At 39.8% G+C, this 27,790-nt stretch overlaps 2 protein-coding genes across 2 annotated transcripts; both read right to left on the bottom strand.

The window, feature by feature from the left end:
• Positions 1-2,393: 2,393 nt before the first annotated feature.
• Positions 2,394-3,867, bottom strand: LOC117142899. The gene is made up of 4 exons (XM_033307184.1): positions 3,381-3,867; positions 3,223-3,313; positions 3,070-3,162; positions 2,394-2,999 (listed from the first exon to the last, which is right to left on the bottom strand). Exons 1-4 carry the CDS (start codon positions 3,528-3,530, stop codon positions 2,788-2,790), a joined length of 546 nt encoding a protein of 181 aa, XP_033163075.1. The 5' UTR covers positions 3,531-3,867; the 3' UTR covers positions 2,394-2,787.
• Positions 3,868-13,759: 9,892 nt separating this feature from the next.
• Positions 13,760-16,492, bottom strand: LOC117150239 (tetratricopeptide repeat protein 30 homolog). The gene is made up of 5 exons (XM_033317033.1): positions 16,264-16,492; positions 16,028-16,206; positions 14,937-15,938; positions 14,593-14,803; positions 13,760-14,325 (listed from the first exon to the last, which is right to left on the bottom strand). Exons 1-5 carry the CDS (start codon positions 16,321-16,323, stop codon positions 13,810-13,812), a joined length of 1,968 nt encoding a protein of 655 aa, XP_033172924.1. The 5' UTR covers positions 16,324-16,492; the 3' UTR covers positions 13,760-13,809.
• Between the last annotated feature and the right edge of the window lie 11,298 nt (positions 16,493-27,790).

Raw genomic sequence — 27,790 nt, 5'->3', positions numbered from 1 at the left:
TTATTTTAACCTTCGAATTGATGTTTATCTCATTTGTAATGGCCACTAATTAGTAGGTATGTAATTTATTCCAGTGTACCGTCGCACTTCCTGCTTGTCCTATCGCCAATCTTTCGGATCGGAATTCTAGTTTCATTTCTGCGCCGTCGGTATCAAAGATTGAACGTTTCGGGTGTCCACGAAGTGTACGCAGCTCAACAACAAAATTTATTGAAATGGCAAAAGGAAGACCTTGATCTTTAGATTATCACATCAATATAAATGTTGATTCTTTTTTTTTATTTCATATACTTTGTCGACGTCGTTTTGCCGTTGCTCTTTTTGTTTTAGTTTTGGCGGCGTCTTCAGCATCAAGCTCTTGTCTTCAAGCTCTTGTTGTTCTTGTTCTTGGACGTGAAAGAAGCGAAAACGAAACCGCAATCGAAATCGAAATGAAACGGAAACTGGTGGAACCAGTCGAGCAGCGGTTGAAAAGACGACATAAAGCCAAACCCACTGAGGTGGCCAAGCCAAAAGAACTTCTTCGGCTAATTAAGAGTTTTTTTTGGTTTTTTTTTTTTGGCTAGCGCCAGCTAACTCGTATTCACAGATCTCGAAATCCAAGTTCTCGGGCCATTAATTTAAATGCAACTCTATTAGGAGCGTCATCTCATTCTGCATGAAGTCACAGTCATCATCTGGATTCGAAACGTATTCCGCAAATGACGCTTACGTGATTACATAAAGACCCATGAAAAGTGATTTGAACTTGAAATCGCTAAATGCGTCATGCAATCGAAACAAAAACCGGCGCTTGTTAGCAAAAAAAGAAAAAACGAGACTAGAGAAAATCACTGAAATCTGTGGAAATAAAAACGTACTAGCCATAAAATTGTTACAATGACAACGGACAGGCAAATGGCTAAAACAACGGCAGCAACAGCGCAGTTAGCCAGTAGATCAAATTGAATAACTGCTTTAGCTTTAGCTTTAAGCCACAACAACGGCAACAACGCCAGTTGGCTATATAACAAGAAGATCAACAAAACCAGGCAATGCTGGAAAGAGCGCATCAATTAGGCTTTTAGCCATGTATATATGTATGTATGTGTATACCTATCTCTATATACTGCATACTGTGACGCAAACTGTGACATTCGTGTTCTTATGGCCATGTTGCTGCTGTCACTGCAATTGTTGTTGCTGTTGCTGTTACTTTTGCTGCTACTGTTGCTGCTCGCTGTTAAACGAAAATTGCTGTTGTCGTAACAGATGTTGCTGCTGTTGTATTTGCTGATATTCTACTGTTGCTGTGGCTTTTTGTGTTGCAACTAAGCTGTTGCTGCTGCAGATGCTGCTGCTGCGGTTTCTGGGGTTTGATTTTCATAGGGCTTGTTCTTATTTGTTGGCTTACCACTATTATGATCGTAGTTGATCCCTGAATAATCAGCAACTCATTTCCTAATATGATTACATTAGTTATTTGTTACTCGTTACTAACATCAACACCTAACTTCAATTTTTCTGGCTTTACTTATCTTAAAAAGCATGTCTTAAAAATCTTTAAATACATCCAATATGGTCTGTTTACCACGCAAAATTTACTTATATTTTGTTCGACTTTCACTTGAAAATTCGCGTTAATTATTCACAAGGACCAAGCAAATTAACCAAAAAGCCCCGCAACAATTCAATTTCGCAAACAAACGAAATGTCACAGTGGGTTAACTCAGTCGAGGAAGCCGTTTAAAGTCCAAACGAATTAGTAGCAAAATATGGGCATTCAGACAGATGCAAATGCAAATGGAAATTCGAGAATTGGATTGTCCCCGGGCGCTTTTTGGACTGGGGTATACATAGCTGTTGTAGCCGGAAGCGAGATTCTCATGTCCTGTGGATCCGAAATTCGCATGACAATGACAATTATCCCCGGCTAGTGACTATTATCCATGCCCCCATCGTCATGCCTGTGGGGACACGCCCACACAATGAGGGATAATTGTGAGTTACGCATACGCCAAGTGGGCCCCAGTATGGGTTTGATTTTATTGCCCACAGCCAGGACCCTAAAGCCAATTTGAGACTGGCCCGAGCAATTTGGCAAGAGGAAGCCAAACAGCCGTGCCGGGAAAAAAAAAAATGTGAGAATGAAAATGGGCAGAGACACACAAATTTCGGAGGCCCATAGAAATTTCCAAGTTTCCCTTTTTTTTTTTGGAAGAGGAATCCCCTTCGGTAAATTGAATTGAAGCGTCGCCAGAATGGGCAAGGCATCAATTCGATACCAGGAGGCTGTCTGCTCTCCATATGTGGCTGTGTACACAGTGGAAAATAAAGTGGTAAATCTATAATATATATTTGTTAGTAGAAAAGTACATTTCAAATATTTAAGTAGTTAGAAATTCATTTTAAATGCATGTTGCTGATATATTATATATTTAAAGAACAAGGTTTTTCAAGTATATCTACATGTTTGCTAAATAGTTTTATTTTAATGGAATTCAAATCAGTGGAATAGGATGTCTAAATTTCGTTTTGTGTCAATATATGCACACGTATATATTTATATAAATTTCTGTGTGAGTTTTGGGAGCAAGGACACTGAAATCAGCACAATTGGGTTCCTTGAAGGACCCGGACCCAATCAGTCAAGTGCGACTGTCGTTGGTAATTGATTTTGGTTGGGCCAGTCCAGGCTAATTAAGTTATACGATTTCCTCTCCACGGCTGCAGCTCCTCCATTGATTATGTTGTAATAATTAGCGATAGTTATGCAATTAATTCATGCTGTCATCAACGGCCACATCGTCAATGATCCCAAACCCGGTTGACGGGCGCATTGAATCGACCCGGTCGGGTTTTCAAGTGGTATTTCAGTTCGTACCACTCAAAGCAGAATGCTTTCGCCTTGAGGAAATCCAATTTACTTATTGGGAATGAAAGTGAATCTAGAAAGATTAAGGCTCTGTTTAAATTCTCGACCGCAGGGGTTCGAGTGCGTGTTAAAACGCGGATTTTAACTGAAAATTATGGAGTGGTATAGAAGAATTTTATACTTTTAAAAAATACTATTTGATCTGAATTACTTACGATCGTTCAGCATGGTCCTATCGTTGTATTTGCATTCGTAGGTGATAGTCACTTGCTTGTAGTCCGTATACACGATATTGGTATCGAAATAGGCTAACAAAATTGAAATATATCAAATACAATGCAATTCAAAATGTGACATCCAAAACTTACTACTCTCCTTAACATTGTACGATGAACAACGACGTTTGTAGACGGGTATATTCACAGGTGTTGTTGCATATGCAAACCAAACACCCAATAGCTAATGTAAATCAAATAAATCAGTTTATCAAGCGCTTGCTAACTAACTTCTAAGATTCACATCTTACCTTTTTTTTATTCACATTTTTTAGGATTGTAACATTGAGGCATTTCTTTACCTCAAGTGCGGTTACCAAACCCGTTCTTTTTTGTCCTTCAGAAAAATGCGGAAGAATAAGCAGCACAGTTGCCACACATATTAAATAGGTCAAGTGCATTAGCGAAATGTTTTTAAAATAGTTTTAAAATGAATAAACGTCTATTTCGTTTATCAATAGGGGTTGGCTAATGAATTCGATGCGGATTTTAAAGCGTCTACCTGGCTTTCCATTGTAGCCAAATCTCACGTGTGGCATTCGACCAATGTTTTTTTTTTTGGTTGTATTTACTGCATTTATTTGACTTTTGTTGAGCATTTCCATGGGCGGGGGAATTGCACAACGAATGACGCCTCAACAATATGATTGTTTTCGCTTCTTTTCGCAGGTGTGTACATATTCCATCACGGAAACGTGCAGCGGAATCGGAAACGGGGCACGGACACTCGCAATTACACTCCGGCGTTGTCTGGCGATATATATTAACTTGGTCCGTGCAATTTCTGTTCCAGCAACTTGCATTTGCATATGCATTTGCATCGCCAGCTGCTGATGCGCTTATGTCATCGCAATTTGGTTCAACGATTCGTCAAGCCTTGTTCGATGTGCCTTGGTGTCCAGTTGTAAGTCACCATTTGAGTCGCCAGAATGATTCCATCGCTGCGGTTTTCCGTCACCTGGCTTGTGGTGCTCATGGTCCTTCTGATGGAATTTGTTGAGGTGTGGTCCATCTGCTGCTCCTGCCCAGCCAAACGATGCTCCATTCCCCAGTGGCCGTGCTGCGGCAGAAACGCCAAGTGGTATAGTTTCATATTTAGTTAAGGAATGGAGTTAATAAAGTGCAAGTGGAGGAGTATTTTGTAAAGACAAGTGTAATATCATCTTTGGTCAAATGAGAACTTTTTTTTTATCAGAACTTTTGGGTGTTGAAGGTGCCCTTGTAACTTAATTACTTTTACTTTTTAAGTACAACCCTAAAACATTCAAGTGCATACAAAAAGTACATAATGTTATAAGATTAACATTAGCTAACAATATAAAATGTTAACGCTGCTAAAATGTAGATACTTATCCAATCTATTTGTATCTTATAAATTTTCAAGGCTGCAAATTGTTTTGCTCCACTTCTAAGGCCATTAAGCAGCATAATTTATTTATTTTCAATTAAATCAGTGCAGATTCGCCGCCTCCTTTGAGAGGGGCTTTTATTTTTGGTCAGTTTTGCCCAACAATTATGTGAACCCACGAACTTTTAGCCCCGGTTTTTCCACCCCCGCCCACAATTTTCCCAACTTGACTGCTCGACAACGTCAAATGATTTATTCAATTTGTGCTATGAAGCGTAAACTTTTTGTTTGCTCGTTGGCTGCGGAAGTTCACTGTGTGAATCAATCGCGGGAGTTGTGCACCCACTTTTCTCCCGCTATTTAAATAGTTTTTCAACATGACAATATGGGTGGATATATGAATATATACCCTGGACCAGGAGGTCAAACGGGATTTGAATATTTAACTTGATGTTGTGCATCGCAGTGGTTAATACGGTTTGAAAGGATGGCTATTTTTCCCTTGTCCCCTTGCATTTTTTCATAATTACAAGTATCGTGTTGTTCTGCCAGATAAAATGTTCAACATTACTGGAGTTTGCAGCATAATTTGTTTATGACTGGTTTTTCGGTTTTTCACTCCTCTGTTAACTTTTATTTTACGACAGTTGGGCGAAAAAAGTTTTCTTTTTACAGCGATAATTAAGTTAATTACTTTTGCCGAACTTGGCCGGCTGTTTATGGTATGCCAGCCTGCAGACTCATAATTAATAAGCATTTAGTTGGACACACCTCGAGCAGCTCCTCAATGATGTTGTCAAAAAGCGTGAGCTGTTAAAAATTATATTTCATATTTGATTTTTATGATGCATTTCGCACGCCCCCCAATTGAAGGGCGAACGTGCCTGCCACTCGATGATTTCACCTCGCCAGCCGCCTTCCAGCAAAGAGCATCGCGAAGAGAACTGCGGCTGCTGCAGAAGAGAAAACTTTTGGCGAAGGGCGAAAAGTGAAACCATAATCGGTGGGGCGTCTGGAATTACTTGAGTTATGGATGGGGCCTCTTATTGGGATCGAGCGTGCTAATTTGATGACGAGATAAGTCCGGCAGATGATGGCGATACGGTTTACAAATTATGAAGATTATATTACGAGAGGAGGTACAAAGGAAAAGCTAAAGGCTAAATACATTAAAAATTGTATTTTACAGTGAAAAATGTAGTAACATAATTGAATATTATATATAACTAACATTACTTTATGAGTTGTTTTACTTGCTTCCTTGTTTTGAAACATATTTAGCTGAATTTAGTTTATAATTTAAGCGTATTGGCTGAATCTGATCGCTGAATCTAAATTTTTTGAAGAAAATATGACATTCGCCGTCTGTCAAAGTGTCCCAAAATGTGTTGCTCATATAAATTTCATTTATGCCAGTTAAATTAATTACTGTCAACACATGCGAGCCGGCAGCTCCAACACCACCACGAAAATCGCCAAGAAGAGGAGCATGGCGTCCGGAGCCGGAGCAAAAACAATTGCCAATCAGCCACAGAAACTAAAGCAGGCCAGGCGTCCGACCAAAAGTCCAAAAAACAACGCAGAAAACTTGCTGCGAGAGTTGAGCGTGTTGCGAACATAAACACAAAGTCATAAAGTTTTTACACAAAAACATTTAATTTTATTGCATTTTTGGGCAGCAGCCAGACCCCAGACCCCAGACCCCCAATCCGAAGCCGAAAACCGAAACCAGACGACGTCGTGAACAATGCACCACCCAAAAGGCAGTGGGAGGTGGTGGTGGTCGGTGGTTGGGTGGGTGTGCTCCGTTGGGTGGGCATGGTCTGCTGGCCAGGCCAACTTAATTTGCCGCAAATCGAGCAAAACTGCAGCAAACAGAAGCGAACCGAACAACGCACAACATTTTCGCCAGGACAGGCATGTTATTTTAAAAACTTTAGAAAAATTCGGGTTAAAGAAAAAAAAGAGAAAAACACGTATAGAAAAAGGCTTTGATTATGCAGCTATAGTATAGTGAAAAAGATTTAACTCGCGGATATCAGCTTTCTATGCAAATTGACGAAATGTTTAGTAAAGAGCGAAAATGAAGTTTTAAAAGCATTCACTTTTAATTAAATCCATTTGCATAATATGTTTAAGAGCATTACAACCATTAAATTTATAAATGAACAAGAGATTTGTTTAAAAAGTTTGAGTATTACATTACTACGCATTAAATGAGAATTATTTTATTATTATTAAATATTTATTCCAATATGAGGAAGGAATTTAAGGTGAGCTAATCAAAAGTTAAACTTTGGATGACAAAATGGTTGCCTAATTTTTCATTAAGTGTTTACAAATATAGACTCTTTCTTTCGATTCTTTTTTTCTCCTTTCTCAAAGTGAAAATATATTAATTATTAAATTAAATAATTAAATTTTGAGTGACCACAAAATAATTTCTGCTTAGCAGGGGATAATCTAGAAGTTCTTACATTTGCAGTTGGCTGTATGGATGGATGGCCAACATCTTCTTCTTCTTCGTCGAATTGTTCCCACAAGACTCGTGTGGCAGGCACGGCTGACGTCAGCAGCATTCGTGGAACACTCGCCCGAAACACATAAACACATTGCCTACATGCATCTGCAGTGGTTTAGACAACTTCTTGTCTTGCAACTCGCAGCTGTAACGAGAAACCGAAAATCAGCGTTGCACTGAAATGTGGCACAAGCAGAGTTCTACTGTATTCTGTCTGGAGATTTTTTGGATTTTTTTCCCCTCATTTACACAAACGTCCTCGTCCAAAAAGCATCTCATTTTTGGCATGTGCCTAAAGTGCAACATTAAAATAAGAATTATGCGGCAGACGGCGAACTGCATATCGCAAAATGCAAAATGCAAAATGCGAAATGCAGCGAGAAAAGAGAGAAATAAAAACGTCCAGCGTGCGTATACGTAATGTGCATTAACATCAACAAGTGCGGAGGAAAACTCGCGTAGATTTGTGGGTATTTGTGGGAACGGAAGAGGATGGTGTTTGCCAAATGTGGTACCGCTCAAAATGGGAAGTGTGCCAGCAACGAATTTCTGGTCGATGCCATTTCGAAATCATTTTCAATGTAGGGCCTTCGAGAGCCGCAAAATGTTTGAAACGTCGATGATTATGCCAATGATAATCGCGACGCTGATTACTGACCAAAGTGGCGCAGATTGCGGCTTTCTATGTTTGGTTAAAAATCACGTATGGATCACTGGCGTTATGTATTGGATTAAATGGATGGAAAATGTTGTAAACGTACTTCATAAACAGTAGTACAATTGTGATTATGAAAGTTAAATTAAAATTAGAGTTCATTTTATGTTGGTTTCACAGCTGACAGCCTTCTTATTTTCATGTTTACCTCACTAAGCGAGGTCCTTCAATATCCCCACCATATGTTCCTTATTTCTTTCGCAGTAGACCAACCCCTCCTTAAGGCAACTGTCAGTGTCAGTGTTGGGATGAACAACAATGAAGACATTTACATATGGCGAGGGGTGTCCTTTTTCGTATACGAGCGTAGAATCCAGCCTCCCAATGCCACCCACCCGCAATGCGGCAATTCAAGGGCAACCTAAACATACCAATTTACGTTCGTTGGGAGTATAGAGATTTGGACTGCGATAAAGGCATCCGGGACATGGCCCACAACCTCTGACCGCCGCTACCCGGGCCACGCCCCCCGGTCAGGGCCCAAGGCTTAAGACTCCTGGTCCGTGCCCCATGGCATATGTCTGCGATGCTCATTAAGGTCGCACAGCGTGGCGTGGCTAATGTGACAACATCGTGGGGCAACTCCGGCCTGGGTGGGTGGTAGACAGCCCCGCGGGGATTTTCATTTGACTTTGCAGTCAGTGGCCACCACTTATTTTTGTTATTTTTACCCCGTATTCATCGCGGAAAGGGATGTCTATTCTTTTCTAAGAGATTGCATAAAAAATATATATATTCACTGGAAAAACAAGAAAGTCAAACATTGTTTTCTACTCAGGATTAAAAACCTCTATCAAAATTACCGTAATACTAGGATTTTAAAGATATTTCTAACTTTTAAAAATGTTATATTTGTTTATATTATTCTGGGCTTAAGGAATCAGTGGAGTATTTCCTTCTTTTTCTATTACGTCGTATATAATAGCAGGTATCTTTCAGTCGGAAAACACCACCAAATTCATCTTCCTCTTTTTCTCCACTGCTCTTATTTATTTTAGAAAGGAGTTGGTGGGTAGGTTGGTGGATAAAAAAAAAGCTGGTGGTTACAATGGCAAAGGAGTCAGGAGGCCCGTTTCGTCCTTTCAACTTTTATTCCTTTTCCGGCGCTTTTATTGTTTTGTTTCCACTGCGATAGTCAGTGTTGTTGCTGCTGCTGTTTTGGGTAATTCAATTTACTGCCACAATTTTCATTTGTGCAAATTTCAAATGACTCGGGGATACAGTATATACATACTTATGTAAGTATATGTAGCGTCCAGTTCTTGGGCCTTCGCCTGGGAAGCATTTCATGCACAATTTGTTGGGTCTTTTATTTTTATTTCGTCGCATTGTGAAAAATTTGCCTTGAAGCTGACTGCCTCACTTACTTGAGTTTCACCCTTGGAAACTCAAATTGTTTGTGACTTTTGGGTCGAGCCAATTTTGTTTAGGTAGCTTCAAGGTTTTTCGATTCAATTCTTATCAATTTCGTATTGATTAAAGAACGTAGTTTGTCTTTCCCGATGCGTAAGCTTACCTTACTTAGTTAGCTTAATCTGCGTTTCTAGAGCTAATCTGAAAATGTTAAAAACAAATCTAAGAGAAGTTGAGGATGCGAAATGATTTCAATTTCAAGTTCAAGAGAAACGCAGAGACACTCTCTTTGGTAGACACCTCTCTTTCGCTGCAATTGTGGTTGGCTCTTTTAAGTTAGCAGATAATGTTATGCTTATGGAATGTTAGGCAATGAGAAGATTATACGGTGTCTGTGCTGTTGTGATTGTATTCCTTTATTTTTTTATATTTTATTAAAGTCTAGATGTCGGCGATTTCATGTGCAGCCAGCGTGCTGATTAAATTGGTTGATATGCTCTGGCTCTATTTTTATAAAGTAGGTAATGATAATGAGATGATAAGGTATATTTTTAGATTTTACTATAGTATCATTCCGAAGCAAATACTTGCAAAAAATACCAAATCTGTGTACAAATTTAAAATTATCTTTATTCATCATCCACAGAGAATAAATAAATTCACTTAATGTTAAGCCTAAATTCAATGAATTCTTTTAAATCTCTTTATCTTAAGGACAAAATCGTCCTTAACAGTTCTCTTAAGGGAGAACTACCCTGATACTTTTACACCCCTAACAGGCCATGTTAAAACGGGGACCAATGTACTGTTAAGGTTATTGGCCGCTGCTAAGACCTCTGCCCCAACTCCATATCCTCATTGTCCTGGGAGCACAGCAGTTCGGGCAAATGGCGCAGAAAATTTTAATACTCCCCAGAGAAACTTTCAGGGTTTTAGCTGTCTGGACATTTTCTATGCGAAACGTGTTGAAGCAGATATTTGCTTCTCCCAGCGATTGAAGGCGGCCAACAATCCTTGAATGACATTGTTGCATCAATCATGAGCGGAAAATACATGTCAATGTTGACCCTTCTTAGCCTCTGGACAAGCCATTGATTAATGAGAACCCCAATGACAAAATGTTGGTCTGAAAAGTTGGAAAATTAACTAAAATAAATGGTTTCCAGATTGCATTTCATGGCCAGGACCGTGTCGCTGAATCATTAATAGTGTTTGAAGTTTAATTCCTAGACGACACTTTTTATTGCCTTTGTGTAAATACGAATAAATGGCCAACTCAGCTCTTTTGGCATCCATTCAAGATGGCTAGCAATTATTTGATATTTGATTTCGCCATTCGACTCGCCCCTTTTGATTCTCTTTCGCTTTTGTCTACGCTGCGTATACGTAATGGATGTAACAACATTTTAGTAGAAACCCCAAACACGCCTTGACAATTTCCTCTTTCAATTCAGCCGAATTTCCAACAATTTTTCATTGCCATATGTATCTGTGTGTGTGTGAGGAAGGACTCGTGCCATTTCAAAAGTGTTATTTGTTGCTTTGACCGTAGAAAAAAGTGATTTACTATTTCTATTCGCTTCTGTCTGAGTTTCTGTTGCTATTCTGTCGATAAAAGCAATCAAAGCTTGATTTATTGAGCTTGGTAGTTCTTGACAGCCGCGGGTAAAAATTCTGTGTGAATTTGTCGACAGAAGAAAGGATGATGGCCTGAAAGGTTTAATAAAAGAAAGTGAAGGTTTGTGCTTTTATTAGATATTTCATAGCACAATTTGCACTGAATGCTTTACTTACACCATTGACCGATAAACACCTGCTTGTGTTTTATTAAACATTTTACTGCTTAGAGGTTTTTCCAGCAGCATTTGAATGAAATAATCGAGCTTAAATATTTTGTGGTTGGACTATACTTCTCGCATCCGCTTGGCAGAGACCGGAAAAGCAAAATATTTGATTTCCTCTTGAAAATGCCAACGTTTCTCCATTTTTCCCAGTTTTTTCCCATTTCATATTGTTTGGATTTTCAACTGCCGCCTGAGTTATTTCCTCGTTTACAGTTAACCGGTCACAAACGCACACACTCACACATTGACATGCAACAATTGCCCCGCCAAATGCCGACGGTCAACAAAAACAACAAGAATCACAACAGGAGCAGCCATAAAGCCTTATTGATTTTTGACTTGAATGCGGTTTATAAAATGGATTTATACCCTTTTTGGGGGTATTTAGAGATTTTGAAGTTGACTACAGCTAGTCATAATATATTAAGTTACATAAATCTTTATATTTTTAGAGCGGGATTTAAAAAAGCTATTTAAAGTGTACTTACCACATAGAGCAACTTTCATATAAAAATAATAAGTATACAAAGAAATTTAGAACATTTTCCTAACTTTTTCTTAGCCATATCTTTTTATCTTTTTATCTTTTTTTTTTAATTTAATATATTTAAGGGTATGCTAATATCGGCTAGCCCCGTTTGGCTTTGCATTTTTTACGCAACACAATGGCAGTGACAGAATCAGACAGCCGAGTTGGTTGGACTGCATTGAAGCTGTTTGCCAGGACATTTAGAAAAATGCATATTTATGTGCTTTTGGTACTCCGTGTTTGCTGCTTTAAATGGCCTGGAAAATCAGTTTGAGTGAGTGGCACAATTTGTTTAAAGTTGCCAAAACTTAACTTTTGCTTTGCCCTCCAGAGGCAAACTGCTTGAAAGGCATTCATATTAACAATCGACACATCGCTTGATGGGTTAAGTGGGAAATCGGGGGCAACAGAGTGTTAAGGCTGTTGAAATGCACAATTTACTGGAGACAGACTCAAATGGAATTGGGCAGAAACTGAAGGAGGATTAAGGACGCACGGATCAGGAGACAGGAGGCTACAACAAAAAGCAGCTAACAAGCAGACATGATAAAGTAAAGCAAAATGAGAAACTCTTGACGGCGTCGCAAAAAAAAAAGTAAGAGAGCTACAAAAAAGTTTACCTAAGTTTCGTGTACTCTTCGAGAATTCAATTACGTTTAAGAAATACTATCTTTCTCGAAATGTCAAAGAAATGTGCCAGGCAAATAATTACAGTTGTTAATATAAACTTTGTTTAATTAAATATAATATAAAAGATTGTTCTATTCTATCTTATATATCTTTATATCTGCATAATCTTTATAAATCTGCCGATATTTAATATAATGGTTTTGATAAGTAGACCAAATAAATTCTAATCCCATTATTAAAAGCGGGAATGAACTATAAATATAATAATATTCATATTCTGTATTGCTATATTTCTATTAAGTTCTCTATAATGATTAGCACGAAGAAAAGTAATTTCAATTGGTTTTCTCCATAATATTTATAATTCTATAGCCTTTTCTATGGATTAACATACAATCTAAGATCTAAATTCCCCACTTTCCGTCAGGGTATTACGGTATTCCAGCGCCAAAGGTGTTGCTATATTCACTTAGAGACCGATGCAGGCGCCATTCTACATCCTCAAGTTTTCGTGAGGGCGAGTCGCACAGTCTGTTTGTGTTAATGACAAGTGTTTCCATGTTCTATATGTGCCTCCTCTTTTTTCGTATGCGTCGCGTAATGACAAGGAGGATGTCGATGGGTATAATGACAACATCAATGCTGATGGTGATGGGGATGCGGATGGGGATTCGAATGGGGATGATGACGGAGTGGGGATGCGGAGTGGGCATGGGCATGCCACAGCACCCAGAAGCAGCTTAAAGTGCTTGTTAGCGATTTTTTGTCGCCATTTTTATACCTCATTGGAAGCAGAGTGTATGGAGTTTAAAAAGTAAGAGCAAAAAAAAAAATACTTAATAGAACTGGCAAATAACCAAAACACAATAAAGATTTGACTTAGATTCAAATAAATATATAGCCATCTTCTAATTAAACTATTTCTATTTATAAATAAATAAATCATGATAATATGGAATTGAATATTATATTTGCAATCCAACTCCTGTTCATATTTCAAAAGGATTATTTTATTGATTTCCGATTTTCTCGAGTTAAGTTTAATGGCACGGGCTGTTGATAAATCGGCTTTAGGTAAGCAATTTGATTTCTACCGAGTATTTTGTAGTCGGGTGCTCATGCTCGACATTTTTTGTGCCATTGATGGGGATGACTATGATGATGATGATGTCGATGAGGCTGTCAATACGGAATTGAGCTGCGACATAAACACGTTGTCAAATCGAACGCGTGAGTGCTCACGTGCTCGCCGAGCAGAACGCTTATGGGGTTGGGAGAAAGTAGATAAATGGGAAGTTCACTTCACCCCGGTTAGCACGTGCTGTCCGGGTTCTTTGTCAATAGATTGGCATACAATCCACTTCCTGGTTGCTCGCTTACCTGCCTGATGAAAGTCTGCCATTAATGTGATTTATGACAGATTTCTCTTCATCCTCCTTTCTTTTTTTGTAATTTATATTTATTACCCACCTTGTTTTGCCTATTCACTTCGACCAGAGTCCTTAGTGGCATTACCAGCTGTCACAGAGCCAAGACAAATTAAACCATAATGTTTTTTCTGAATTTCATATTTGTTCATCACAATTAAATTAAGTTTCTTTAAAGAAGGTGCAGTAAAGTGCACTTAAATGATTTATATATATCAAAATTATTCCATAAATCTCTTTGATATTTATTTCTTATATGACTACAATATGTTTCATTTCGTTGAATACATTTGTTAAACAGTTAAAGCCGAATCTAAAAGTTTTCGTATTCGCTCAGCTTAATCAGTAGGAGCCTCAACTTCCTGGCCTCCAGGCCAATTGTAAGTGGCTCCTCCGGCATCTGTTCGGTGGCCGAAAAAATGTTGGCCGGCGTAAAGAGGCCGTAGGCCTCGCAAAAGCGCAGAAAGTTGAGGACCTCCTGTACGGTGGCATAGGGCAGGATAATGTTCTGCTTGGCCATGCCGGTGAGGAGCCCCAGGATACAGCGCTTCACATGCAGCCAGGTGTCGGCATACAGCCGGTTCCCAGACCCACTCTCCAGGGCATGGGCGATGCGGGATAGGCCGAATTCATAGTTGGATTTGGCGCAGTACAGTGTGCCCACCACCAGATTGACAATGCACAGATGGTGGTACTGCTTGCCCAGATTGCCCTTCATCTCCTCGGCCTTCTCCACTTTACGCATCAGCTCCTCGGCCTCCTCGTTCTGGAATGTCATGATGTAGGAGACGCACAGGTTGGCCAGCACTGCTGCGGAAACGGACATGATCTGGTTGACACGGGGGATGGAAGATTAAAATTGGGTGCCACCTGATATGGTGCAGTCGAGTGTACCGACTGTTAGATACCCGGTACTTTTGTGAATGCCATTCTGCTCTTAAATAAGTTTTTTGGGCGCTTAAATTATATAGCAACTCTAATTTCCTTTACCAGGACATTGCCTGTTTTAAACACCTGTTGGCTATTGGTATAACTCCCTTATTCACTTTCAGTACCGGGCATTCAAAAAGGAATAGCTTGAATGTTTTAATCTCACATCATCCGAGTGCTGGCGCACGATGGGTTCATAAAAGGCAGCCGCCTCGTTGTATTTGTCGCCCTGCATGAAGAGCACATGTCCTGCATTCAATCGCCAAATGGAGTTCTCCGAACAGAACTCGGCACTGGCATGGAATTCCCTTTCAGCTCCGACGAAGTCATCATCCCGCCAGGAGATCCAGGCTCGAGCCATCACCACAGGCAAGTAGCTATGTTTGAAAAAGCGTAATATTATAAAATTAAATACTGTTGCATTTGATAAACACAAATCCTGACGCGACCTATACTTAATGAAATGCAAATAAATTCTAGAAAATAAATACCACGTTAAGGTTAACTCACAGTTCCAGTGCCTGTTCGTAGTCCTTGAGGGCATCCCTGAGTGCCTGTTGCTCATTGGTGGCCCTGACCTCCTGCACTTTTGCGGCCAAGCTGCGCAGTTTACCAGCAAGACTGGAGGCCAGAGTACCCAGTTTCTTCTCGGCCAACTCGGCACTTGTTTGTGCGGTTATTAGGGAGTCCAATAACTCATAGAGATATTGCGAAAGATACTTGTAGGTGAGGTCCGTGTGCTCCGCCAGGATATCCGCAGCAGTTTCGTAAAGTTCGTTCTTGCAGCAGATGAGCAGGATGTTGGCGAACGTCTCCTTGGGGCAGGAGGGTGCACCCAGTTCCAGGAGGAACGCCAGCTTCCTCAGACCCGCCACAGGACCTTCGACATCGGTTAAGGCCATGTTGTGCAATGTGACCGGATCTAGTTCGCTTTCGGCTCGAGGAGGAAGGTCCAGGAGGGCGTCCCTGGCCGCTTCCTCATTGCCGTCTTGAAATTCTATGGCTGCCTTGAGATTAAGTGCCTGAGTTATGCCCGAAATGGCCATGGTGATGGGATTGCCCACGCTCCTAGCCCCGCCATCGGGAATATCCACCTGTGCGCCTATTCCCAGCTCCGGATGATTACGCATTCCTCTCTCCACAATCTCGGATGTGTAATCCAGTGCCTGGGCCCGCTGTTTCTTTTGAAAATGTGCCAGCGCCACATTGTAGGCCACCAATGGGTTGAAGCCACCCACTTGAAGCGCCGCCTGAAATCGCTGCACCGCCGCCTCGTGCTGATCAGCCTGGAACAGCAAGCATCCCTCATCGTTGAGGGTATCTGCAGTGCCTCCCGCCCGCTGATTCAGCAGGCTCTGTGCTCCCGCGAAATCCTCGCTGGAGTAGAGGATCGCACTCTGCAGCTGCAGACACTGCTCCCGGAGCTCATCATCCTGGTCACCCATTTGCTTGAGCACCCGCAGAGCATCAGCAAAGATTCCAGCCTGATAGAGTGACTGGGCATAGTAGAATCTGAAAGGAATCCCCCATTTGCTTTAGTTCCTGATTTCCACCTTTCATTAACCATACTGGTAGATGGACCAACTTGAACTGTGTATCACCTGTACTTGGCTTCCTTGGGCGCCAGTTGGCAGAGCTGTTCGTAGCAGGTGGCCGCCTCCTCGTATTTCTGGGCGTGGTAGTAGCAATGTCCCAGGGTGGATAGACCCGCCCTCGTGTTGGCCGCCTCACCGAAACTGGTTATGCACTCGATCACATCCTCGTAGCGCTTGTCCTTGATCTGAAGCACTGCGTCCTTCAGTGTTTATATTTTAATTATAATTATGTTACGGTTTACCAGATTATATATTGTCCTCGTCACATGCCCCTCGCGCAGGATAATTCCCTGATGCAACATTTTCGCTGAGCGGTCCGTTGGTAAATGGAAAATACACTTGAAAGCCCTTTGTTATGGTCGCTTGTCGGTGTTTCCATGGCGACCCTTATTTGTTTTCCGTCAAGTATCATGGCAACGTTTTTTTCTTTGGACAACAGGCAACAGTTGGTTGTTCGGCATTGAAATAAGGGTGGTTGAAACAGACAGTTTACAGTTGACTAAAGTCTTATAATTAATTATATTTATATTATAATTATATTTTTTGATGAGTTTATCTTGTATACACAAGTTACCAGTTTTCAACTTCGATTTGTTTAACCAACCACATAAAATAACGCCCAGAAAGTCAAGCAATATCCATCGCTTAGCCAAAACTCTGCCATAAAAACCAATTAAGATGGAGACAAACGGGCGCAAGTGGCGCAACAAATCCATTTGAAATGTAAATGAGAAAATGTTCTAATTGAAAACTTTAGCATCTTGATGGCGAGCTCCTTCGCCAGCTTTCGCCCCCTCCTTGACTTGCTGATGGAAGACTTAAAGTGTTAACTGGAAGCTGCCAACCGGAGGCATTAATCCGTGCTGAAGCCTTTCAGGCGGCGAGTTCAAGGAGCACTTTTAATTAGGTTTCCCAAGGAGCAACAGTATCCCTCGCCAGTGGAAATCCCACACACACAACTACAACTACAAAGCGAACGTGCGGAAATGCTAATTAGGTTCTGTGTCTGTCTGATAGCCGAGCCAACTGGGAGCATGGAAAAGGCCAGTAGTCAAGCGCGAATAGAGGTTATATGGTGACCAGGCTCTAGAAGTAGAACCGGGTCAAGGTTGCTTTGCCGTCATCCGTCTGGCCAAATGCGACGGCGGCCACCAAATGTTGCACAACGGGTTTTGGCCCGCTCTCGTGCTCCAGCTCTTGGCGAAAATGGTTCAAAAACGCGACCATGAGACTCCGGGGCCAGCTGCGTCCCGTTTCATGGTGAACTGGAAATCTTGGCAGCGATATAACAAATGCATTTGATGCCAGCTAAACGTTTTCCTCTCATGTCATCTCATCGCTGCTCGCATCTTTAGTTGGCAGCATCAAGTGCAACTGCATTTTCTTACAATGTCACCCGTCGCGCATTAGTTTTTCTCGATCCCGGGCCTAAGGCTAACCGCAGTTAGCCACAGCGACAACGCGGCGCATGAGTAATGCAATTGATGCTGGCAATTACCAGATATCACACAAGCACTCGTTCCCAAGGTGCCGCTCAGCGGGCTGAAGTTCAAGTTTTGTTTTCTGTTTTGTTGAATTATTGCAGGCCTAATTGCCCCAAGACACCGGCAAGAACACGAGGCGAGAGGCATTTAGATAATGTCCGATGAAATATCATTTTGAGTATCGTTTTCTTTTGAACCCCGTCGCATTGGGTGCTATAATTTTCCTTTACGTTCAGAAAATTAAAATGCATCAACTGTTTTGCGACACGTTTTTCAAATAAAATGTATGATACCATGTATCTGATGTAGTAAACTGACGTTTAGATACCAAAATTAGACACTATTACCAAAACCAATACCAAAGGTAGTTATGTTTCTTAATGGCATAAATAATATTATTATTTTAAGTGCAAAGTGCATTATGCAAATTAAGTGCGACCAAAACTAAATAAAGTATTTGATATCTCATATAGCTTTAAATATTATTTTAATATTATTATTTCCTTTTCCAATTGAACTTTCTTATAAAGAAATTGGCCATGATTTTTCGAGTGTATTTGCCGCCTCGACTTCCGAATGTTACATTACTTTCATGCTGGTTTTATCGCATTCCCTGTCTTGTGCGAAGCTCTCCCGACTTGTTTATGGCTGAAATTTTGCATTTGCTTGTCTCGTATTAATCTCTTAATTTTTTGCCGCTTTTTTTTTTAAGCTGCACTTGCCGGAGGGCTGTTTTCAGGGTTGCCGGGTTCAACAAGAGCTCGGGTTGATGTGGCCACAAATTAACACTTGCTCGGTCCTAAAGTCTTGTTTCAACTGCTTGTGCTGCTGCTGCACTTTGGAAGTGGTTTTTATTTTATGGCCAGACGGCGGAGTCAAGGGTTTAGTTAAGTCATCGAGTCAAGGGTGAAATTACTGGCTAGGTACTTAGACTCGAAAAGATCATTGAATACTAAAGAGGGGTGATCAGAAACATTCGTTTCAAGAACTCTTACTTATATAATCGAAACAATATTCCACATTCTTTGCAAATATTAAGTTCACACCAATTCTTGAGTCATAAATTCTTTTTAACTACCCACTCAATATTTTTCTTCACGATTTTCTAGACATTTGCATGCGACTGTCTAAGAAAACCTAGAAAATCATTATCGTTAGCTAGCATCTCTGCGCATCATCTCAGTTGTAAATTAGTGGCGAGAAAAAAGCAAAAAAAAAAGCAACAAAAAACAATAATGCGGTTTACTTCAGCTGACCTTGTGGCACAATCTTTTCCTGTCCCGCAGCCATAAAAAAAAACTTGGCCCCAGAGAACTGACAATGAGAAACCACACAGAGAAACCGAAGAGGAAATAGTGAAAAGAATCAAATCGCGAGCATTTCCTGCTTTGGAGGGAAACAAAGGGAATATGGTTTTCTAATTGAATAGTGTATTATTTTAGATGCTGTGCATAGAAAGTTACTATTCAATAAGTTTATAATCGAAGCACTATCTTTGCTGCTTTATACATTGCTTTAGAGAGCAATGGTTGGTTGTTTAATTAGTTAAAAACCCTTTAAAATTAATCATTTTGGAGCTTGCCCACTTTAATACTTTTCAAATCCAATAATAATGATATTCCGTTCCATAAGCCCAAGCTCGGTGGGTGGTGAGGGGCTGTCATGATGGGAATTCCAGTGCATTGTGGAGGAGCTGCTGGAGCCGGTGCGATAAATCATACAGCTTTTTCCGCTCATTTTATTCAGCTCAGTTCGCTGGCTGCATCTTGTTTAGATTCTACCAAGTGTGCAAAATGCAAGTGTTTAGATTTCACAGAGAAAAGCAAATATATATAATATATATATCTCAATTCATATGTATGTATATATATGGAATGCATGTGTATATATTCTAAGTACATTCTTTCTTATTTCAGAAGATTTATTAAATACATTTACTTATAAAATAAAATATTTTATATGCAAAATAAGAAAGATCTTTCAAATTTGTAGTTTTAATATTTGAAAGGGTTTTATGAGTCTTAGTATTATCTTAGTCTGTAATATGCAATCATTTTGCTCATCAATATTTGGGTAGCTATTTTTAACAGAAGTATTGTCCTTATTACGAGTATTAATAGTTTTTCCTTAATTTTTAAGGTTTCTAATCCATTTGTCGTACTAAATTTAGATGGAAAAGACATAAACATAATTTAATTACATCAATTAATCTTATTTCTTTCGGATTTTTTGACTAACGCATTCACGTAGAATGTGCAAAAAAACACATCTTTGATTGCTGCATGTTCAATAAATAATTAATTAATTAATCAATTGTTGTGGTCGCTGCTTTTGGTTTTTTTGGCTGCGGTGCAAAGTTGATTGAACTTAAAATACATGAAGCTCATTTAAAATGTGTAAACAAAAGCCGCAGCAGAAACGGATACCAGACCCAGACTTGTGTGTGCCAACGACATATAAACAATTTATCAGAAATAAATTGGTTAACAGGTAAAATAAACAAATTAAGCGCAGAGCTAAATAAATGCTGGAAATATTTGTATATTTTGCGGTTTCATTTCCAGAGTGAAATGTGGAGAGCGTGCATTTAGACCAAAATGCTTTTGGTCTCGTTGTGGTTTTACAGAGCATAATTAAAGTACTGATATTAGGGTCTTAAGTTTAAAACAAATTTAGCATATTGATTTGGCCAAGAAAGTCAACCTTATAGAGCCAAAGCAAACCATTACTACCTAAGATAATTACTTGTGGATAGAGTTTAGTTTTAAATATATTTTATATATTTTCCTTCATTAAATGTTTCTGGAAGATTTGAAATGCTAAAGAATACAAAAAGGTATTTATTATACCAGCTGTTCTTCTTCGCTTCATTAATTTTGTTGCTGTTGTGCTTCTTTAGAGCCTTTCTTTAATTTTTCGACAGTCTTTATTAACACGCTAAAAATTCAGTTGAAAAATCGTTGCCTGGTATTGGGATATTTCGAGATCTTTGGAGTGGCAGAAGGAGGGAGGGCTAAGATTCAGTTACAGGTAAGCCAGGTTTTTGCCTCATTTGCGTCATGCAGTCAAAAGTCGCAGATCTTCTTCGGGCCAGTCCCCTGTCATCTGGTCGACTCCGATCTGCCCACAGATCTGGCCGTACCATTCCGTTTGCAATTTATTGAAACGAAGTTGACCTTGAATTTGGTTAAAAGTCTTTTAACTTTATTTCGCTCGCTGCGCTGGCCTTTTATATAGGCGTATATGTGCGCATGTTTTTATTTTTATTTTTGGTTTGGTTTAATGCCGCCGTCTGATGATTCTTGTTGTTACTGCTGATTACTTTAACGATGATGTCCATAAAATGTATCTCAAGCCCCGAAGCTCACTGGCCACTCCATGTTTTTTTTCGGCAACTCTGCTCGTGCGGGCAGCTGGTTTCACAAATGGCCAGAATAAAATCGCCGAAAATGAAACTTAAGCTGATCAAATTAATTTAAAGCCTGTAAGTGGAGTGGGGGAAAATCGATTGGGTTGAGTGTGGGTGGGAAATGGCCGCAGGATTGCTCACTATACATCAGAATGCTGTCTTCGACTTAATGACTTTAAGAATTTTGTGTGAAAATATAAAAAAGGTTACTATTTAAGTGTTTCATGTAAACATTTCACTTAAATTCTCTTATTACTTTTTAAGTTTTAAACAGAATATATGTATTTCATTAGAATGAAATTAGTTTAGAATATTTTAGATACTTCAAACAAATAAGCTTTTATGTGTTTAATGTAAATACATTTCGGTACACATGCATGTTTGCTGAATTTTGTTGAATTTTCCCACCTTTTTTGTGACGACACACACTTGCCCGCCGAATGTTTAATTAATCATTTGTGCCCACACAATGATGACGTATGGAATTTGTTGTTGTCGTCGTGCCTGCTGTAGTATTTAATTAATATTGTTTTGCTTCAATTTCTGCTATTTCTTCTGCTATTTCTATTTCGATTTGTGTCGCTGTCACCCCCCGAAACCCGAATGCTTTGATACTTCCGTGCAGTGAACTTGTTTTTATTTCATTATCGTTCAAACGAAATGTTCTAGGCATATATTTGTTTACACTCATATGTACATATTGTATTTGTTCTAGATTCTCCACACTTTCAGCCACTCTCACCACCATTTCTCCTCTCTGTTTATGTGAATTTTCGAACATTTGGCTGGTTTGCTCGAAATGTTTGCTCACTTACTGCGAGATCTGTTTATCTGGTCTGGGATAGAAGGTCATTGTCATGGAATTTGTTTATTTTATTTTCACTCCCGCCGTGCGCACTCCGCTTAGAATATTCATCAAACATTTTCCATGCCAGCAGCAAAAAGTGTGTCACAATCTCCGAAATTATTTTCGAGAATTTTTATTCGAATTTTTATTTATTTGTGTGTAGAAGATATTATTCGCTTGATAGTGAAGAGAAATATTTTCACAATGTAGCCTTTTAGGTTCACTCAACCTATTCACAAAGAAAACTCGATGCGGAAATCAAAGCACAAAAAAGGGGAAATGTACGTGGGCAAGTGTAAAATGTTTTCTAAGTGAAAAATAAATGTGGAAAAGCGCTGTGGGCTGCATTTTCCATCAAATGTGACATTGAATGGTTTTTACGATGGCAATGCGCTGTGCCCACCTTGCACCCCCTTTACCTTTCTGTCATCGTCACTCAATCAGCTGCATTGTGAGTGATTCGTTTTTTTTTTCTTTTGCTTAATTATAGAACGCTCAATGTTATATATCAAACAGTAAAGTCGCATACAAGTTAATAAACAACGCTTTCCATGCACGGAAAAGGCAAAATTATCTGACAGATACAAGCCGTGTATATGTACGCATAGGAGGGCTTCTTTATGCTAGATCTCGATGTCAACGTCGCCGTAGTCGTCATTATACTCATCGTCAAAGTCTTTAATGATTAATTTTTGTATTGTTCTTTGAAATGCGGGCGCATCTGTTGCGCCAACGACCGGACAAGGCAAGTTCCCCATTCCGGCGGGCAGCCAGATGAACAGTCGGTCACGTTGGCCAGCTGGAGATCGGGCCAAGCCAACAGGCGGGCGAAAACCACCCACCCGAAAGACCGCAATAAGCCTCAATTAAATGAAAATTGCACGCCAACGGCATGAAAACGTAATTTGGATGAAATTTATTGTAGGCCGTCTCGGCGACCATATGCACATATAGATCATTCCTATATGCCTGAATATAAGTGTTTAAGTAATTCTTTATAGCTTTTTATTTTCCGATGGCGAATACTCTACAGAAGGGAAAGCTGCTGGTTTTCTTTCAAAATGCATTTATGTATATACACTTAAAACTTACCTACCTACTTAGTTACTTCTTATGGCAGTTTTAATGAATTGATTTAAACAAAAAGTATAATCACAAAGTATCCACATATATGTAGCACTGTAGTGCCTAGAAATGTGTACCATATTTTCGAATCTACTTGGCTCCATCTGTCCGTTTGATGCATTTTAATGTGCAATTATTTCACTTAAACTTTACGGTGACATGGCGATGCGTGGCCGTAAAATAATTTTCCATATGACGACGCTCCCCAGAGGCCGTACTTTCCCATCCCATTCACCATTCACAAGTGGGTGTTGTTGGGTGGAGCAAGGGGTGTTGCTTCCTTGGTTGTCACACAATTTATGTAGCCTGCCAACCACTTGACAGGAACTGCTCTTCGCCCTTCCGTTCCTTTTGGGGCCCTTGCCATTAGGGGCGACCCACATTGATTTACATATTTGCACACACAAACAGGACGAGTGGGTGGGGATTAGGTGGTGGAATGTTTGCCTCGGCTAAACGCACATAACTAGCAAATATTTGGCATTCTTTTGCCGATATGAGTCAACCTCAAACAAAAAAAAAGAAAAATGAAAAAGGTGGAGAAAGGCAAAGCCGAAAAGATAAGTCGGCCCATATAGACGGGCCAAAGTATCTTTAAATTAAATTTTGATGACTGGGCGGGATGAAAATGATGTGCCAGAGATACCATTGCCCTTGGCCGTCGGATCGATGCGAAAACCGGTTGTGAGAAGTCGACAAATATTTCTCTCACAATCTCACTCACGCGCGCCATCGTATCTAATATCAAGTTCAAGGTTGCAATTGCCGCCGACCAGAAACGGGTCTAACTCGCCGATGCACTAATAAAAAAGCTAAATAAATCAAAGCATCGACAGGGGGCAGGTGGGCAACCAAGGGCTGAACATTTGTAATTATAAATTATAAAATGCAACAGCAGAACGCGCAGGTTGCTTCTCACGAACTGCACTGTACTGGATATTACGTATACGTTGCTAAGCCAGCCAAGCCCTAGAACGAAATTCAGAGTGACTAATTCAAGAGTGTTTTGTTTTTCAGTTGGTAATTGGAAGCTGCGCAGATTCCATGCCCACCCAGGTGGATGACTCAGTTTTGTGCTGGATTTCCAGCAAAATGTTCTAAAGAAATGTTTACCAGCATAGGTTTCACATTACTCATACGCACCATGGCACTCGGCGATTTGTTTGGATTCCAGCTAAATGCATTTGTCGCTGCAAATAAAATTCTTAGAAGCCAGGAAAGCAAAAGTTTGGATATGGGTACTACCAATATATACGAAATGCATTAGCTAGATATTTACGTTATATAACAAAGTAAATCACTCGATTTTTTGAAGATATTCAGGTATTGCTTTTAAATTATTTTGAGCGAAGTGCAGAGCATGTAAGATGATCAGAATAGCATAAGCTTGATATCATCTTTAAATAGTATTTACTTAAATTTTCTTGTGCTTAACTACCCTTAAATAAGTATTCTTACTTAATGTTGATCCAAAAATAGCATAATGCGTATTAAACCAAATTGTATACTCTAATTGAAACCGTTATCGAGCGTTTAATGCTTGCAACATTAATATTTGCTTTGCTGTCAGCTTTAAAAATTTAATTTAAAAAGAGCTCCCCATGTAATTGCCAAACTAGAGCTGGCTGAAAATAAAATGTATAAAAAGCGGAGTGCAAAAAGTGAAATTCGCAACAGAAACTGAACAAAAAGTGGCTGCCAAACCATTGAAGCTGGGGCTAAACTATGAAGGGCGGTGGGTGGAAAAAGGGTAGCTGAAAGCCAATTGCATTATTACACAGCAAATTCTCTCTCCTTCTGGTAAAAGGTCTTTACTATTCCCCACTGTTGGGGATGCATTAAATGCCATGGAAAAGTTTCCACCATGCGAAAACGGTTCAGCGTGCACTGGAAAAATGTTTGACTGGCTTCGTGCCTTTTTTCTGCTCTTTGGCTACAATGCGAATATTTACTTCGCACACACACACACACACTCGCGCACTGATGTGGATCTGTTGGTATGGGTGACCATGAAATGTTCACACAACGCTGCTCATCTGTATTGGTATGGGTTGGTTCTCTCTGTTTTCTGTTTTCTGCTTTCTGTTTTCCACTTCTGGACCTGCGACGCAGATTGACGCTTCATTACGACGTTATGTAATGGCTTGTAAAGCTCCAAGTGACAAAGGCTACTTCTCTCGCTCTCTGGATCTGTAAGTGATGGCTCTCTACATATGAGTGTGTGTGCGTGTGCAACGACAAGAGAGAGCTAATTCACTCGCTGTGGTCTCTTTCATGCAATGAGTGCATGTGAGATCATCGTTCACAGCCGAAACCAATTCTACATTCTGTATACGCCCCATGGCCCAGCAGCTCATCATCCAAAGCACCGCCACCATCATCAAATCCATCGCAATCATCATCATCATCGCGATGAATGGCTGTAGTTGTTGCTCCGCTGACAAATTGCAATTATTTTACACGGCATGACTTTGGCAGAGAGAGCAGGGTAACCTGAAGTATTCGCCAAAAATCCGTCTTTTTTATGGTTTAATTAATATAAACAGTCACAATAGAGTTAAAAGATATTTAAAGGTAAATTTTCTTAAAAGCATATATAGCTATGTAACAAAAAAGTTAAATATTTGCGGTACTCTAAAAGAACTTTTTAAAATGTATAAACCATAACAGTTCTAATAAAAAGCTATCATTTTAATGATCAATATATTTAAGAAATCTTTAATGCCCGTTTATCTTTATCTGACTAGTAACTATAATCCAAGCATTTAGCTGAATTAATGAGAAGTCATAAAGTCGGCACGATAGATAAAATTAATTACTGAGTGGCCCATAAAACTGGCATACTTCAATCCTTGAAAGAGACAACGCTGCGTATACGCAACCTATTGACTTCGCAAGCGTTGTCACCAGAAAGCGAAAGAACCAGAATTTGCATTTGCCACTCAACGTTTGCCAACATCATTAACATCGGAGCAGCGCCATTGCCACATGTTCTTCATTTGGCTGCCGAGCGAGAAATTTGCATAAATAAATACCAATATCTTACCTTCGCCGTGGCGAACCGACTGTATTGTATCTGCACTTGTTCTGGCTGTTCTGGCGGTTTCTGGCCAAAAGAAGCTGAAATTACTGGTGCCGAAATGTGTTTTCCAGTCCGTGTTGTCATCGCCGTTGTCGCAGTTAGCCTTGATCGTGTTTATTTCGGCAGTTAAGCGATACACGAAATAAATAAATAAATAATACGAGCCCAAGAATTCTTCTCATGTTTTGTCGGTCTTCTGGCATTGCCAGACCCATAAATGGCCCACCAGTTGAAGATGGCGATGGTTTGCGCAGTTCTTTTCGGTTCGCTTTGGTTCGCTTCAGCTATGTTCTGCGATCTGTGAGCTGGTGCTATATGCTATATACTATATGCTATATGGCGTGGTCGGGTGTCAGTTCAGTTCTCTTGGGGCTGCCCAAAACGGCGGCTGAGTAATTGAGGTTGTAAATCAAAATGGCTGTGTGTAGAAATTTGTCCTTGAACATTATGTCAAAGTTGTAGACAACTGTTAATGGATGAACAAGAACGCCAATATGTTTATATTTGACAGATTATGCGTTTGATTTTAGGAATTCTTTGACACCCTTTCGATTAACAAAGGTACTTATACTGCTGGCCAGCGATTTAATCTATAGATCGCCCTTATCAACTTGTCAGCCTCTTCTAATCGCTTCATTTCCTAATAAAAACATCGAGACTAATTTTAATGCTGATTATTTAACTAATTAGTGAGATAGATCAGGCAGTAATTTGATGATCGCATGATCATCATTTTTAGTGATTGCAAAAGCAAGACAAGCCAATACTCAATCTAAAAATTTGCCATTCTTAGAAATGTACAAAGAAATCTTGCCTCTAAAAAATTGTAAATTGTTTTCATATTTATTAGCAAATGTGAATTAGTTGGAAATGTAATATACACATTTTATAATAATAGTGATGCCTTTCCATGATCTTCAGTTTTTGAGAACCAAAGATCTTATTAACATTTGTATCTTTAAAACCTTTATATCTTCCATAATTTTGGTTCGGTTTCACTTCATTCGATTTATACGCAGCACAAGCTCGTTGAAATATTGACGAATAAATGTTTAAATTATCATTTAGTCAAGCTACATGAAAAGTAAACGCATTTCAACAGAAATTTTCTCCCCATCCTCTTACTTAATTTCCCTTTGCATCTCTGTCTGAGCAACAATTCAATCATTTAATTCATTTGTACATTTCATTTATTGCATTTCGATTTGAGCTGCGCCAAGGCGATTTTATGGCTACATATTTTAACATTTTACGGCTGCAAAACAGAATCTGAAAAACGCACAAGAAGAAGAAAGATTTCGGTTCGGATTCGTTTTCGTTTTCGATTTCAGTTTGGTCGATTTGACAGCTGGTCCGAGTTGTTCTCTCTTTTTTTCTTGGCCGATTTGATATAGCATTTCGTTTACCAGTTTTGGGTCTCTCAAGTACAAACCACAAGACGAATTTGGTCATTTAAAATTGCGGCAATGTCTGATGGCCAGATGGATGGCTGGACGGATGGACGGCTGGCTGTTGCTTGCTGGTTGGGCTGCTTGAATGGATGTTTGCTCTGTCGCTTACAATTGTTGTCATTGTCAACGTGTTGGCCAGCTTCTGCTCTTCGGTTTGTTTGGTCTTCTTCTGCGGGGCGTTTACCACCACCACCACCACCACCACTACCGCCAGCAACAAAAACAAAAGCAACAACCGCAGCTTTGTCTTCGACCCATTTAACGGACCAGTGCACTGGCGAAGCCCTAGCATTGGACACGATATTGGGAACGTGAGAGTTGGCCAAGTCGGCCCAAATGCACTTCAAGAAAAGTTGGTAAAGTTGGCCATA

This window comes from Drosophila mauritiana, chromosome 2L, assembly GCF_004382145.1.
Source record: "Drosophila mauritiana strain mau12 chromosome 2L, ASM438214v1, whole genome shotgun sequence".
NCBI lineage: Eukaryota > Metazoa > Arthropoda > Insecta > Diptera > Drosophilidae > Drosophila > Drosophila mauritiana.
The sequence above is the reverse complement of the archived record's forward strand: the minus strand, read 5'-3'. Positions and strand labels throughout refer to the sequence as shown.

Excerpts from the sequence above, each read along its gene's own strand:
- LOC117142899 (XM_033307184.1), bottom strand. The coding sequence starts at position 3,530 with ATGCACTTGACCTATTTAATATGTGTGGCAACTGTGCTGCTTATTCTT. Across the intron at positions 3,314-3,380 it reads AAAATGTGAATAAAAAAAAG|CTATTGGGTGTTTGGTTTGC; the intron begins GTAAGATGTGAA and ends GATTTACATTAG. Across the intron at positions 3,000-3,069 it reads TAGGACCATGCTGAACGATC|TTAAAATCCGCGTTTTAACA; the intron begins GTAAGTAATTCA and ends CATAATTTTCAG.
- LOC117150239 (XM_033317033.1), bottom strand. The coding sequence starts at position 16,323 with ATGTTGCATCAGGGAATTATCCTGCGCGAGGGGCATGTGACGAGGACA. Across the intron at positions 16,207-16,263 it reads CGAGGACAATATATAATCTG|ATCAAGGACAAGCGCTACGA; the intron begins GTAAACCGTAAC and ends GCAGTGCTTCAG. Across the intron at positions 15,939-16,027 it reads CCCAAGGAAGCCAAGTACAG|ATTCTACTATGCCCAGTCAC; the intron begins GTGATACACAGT and ends GATTCCTTTCAG.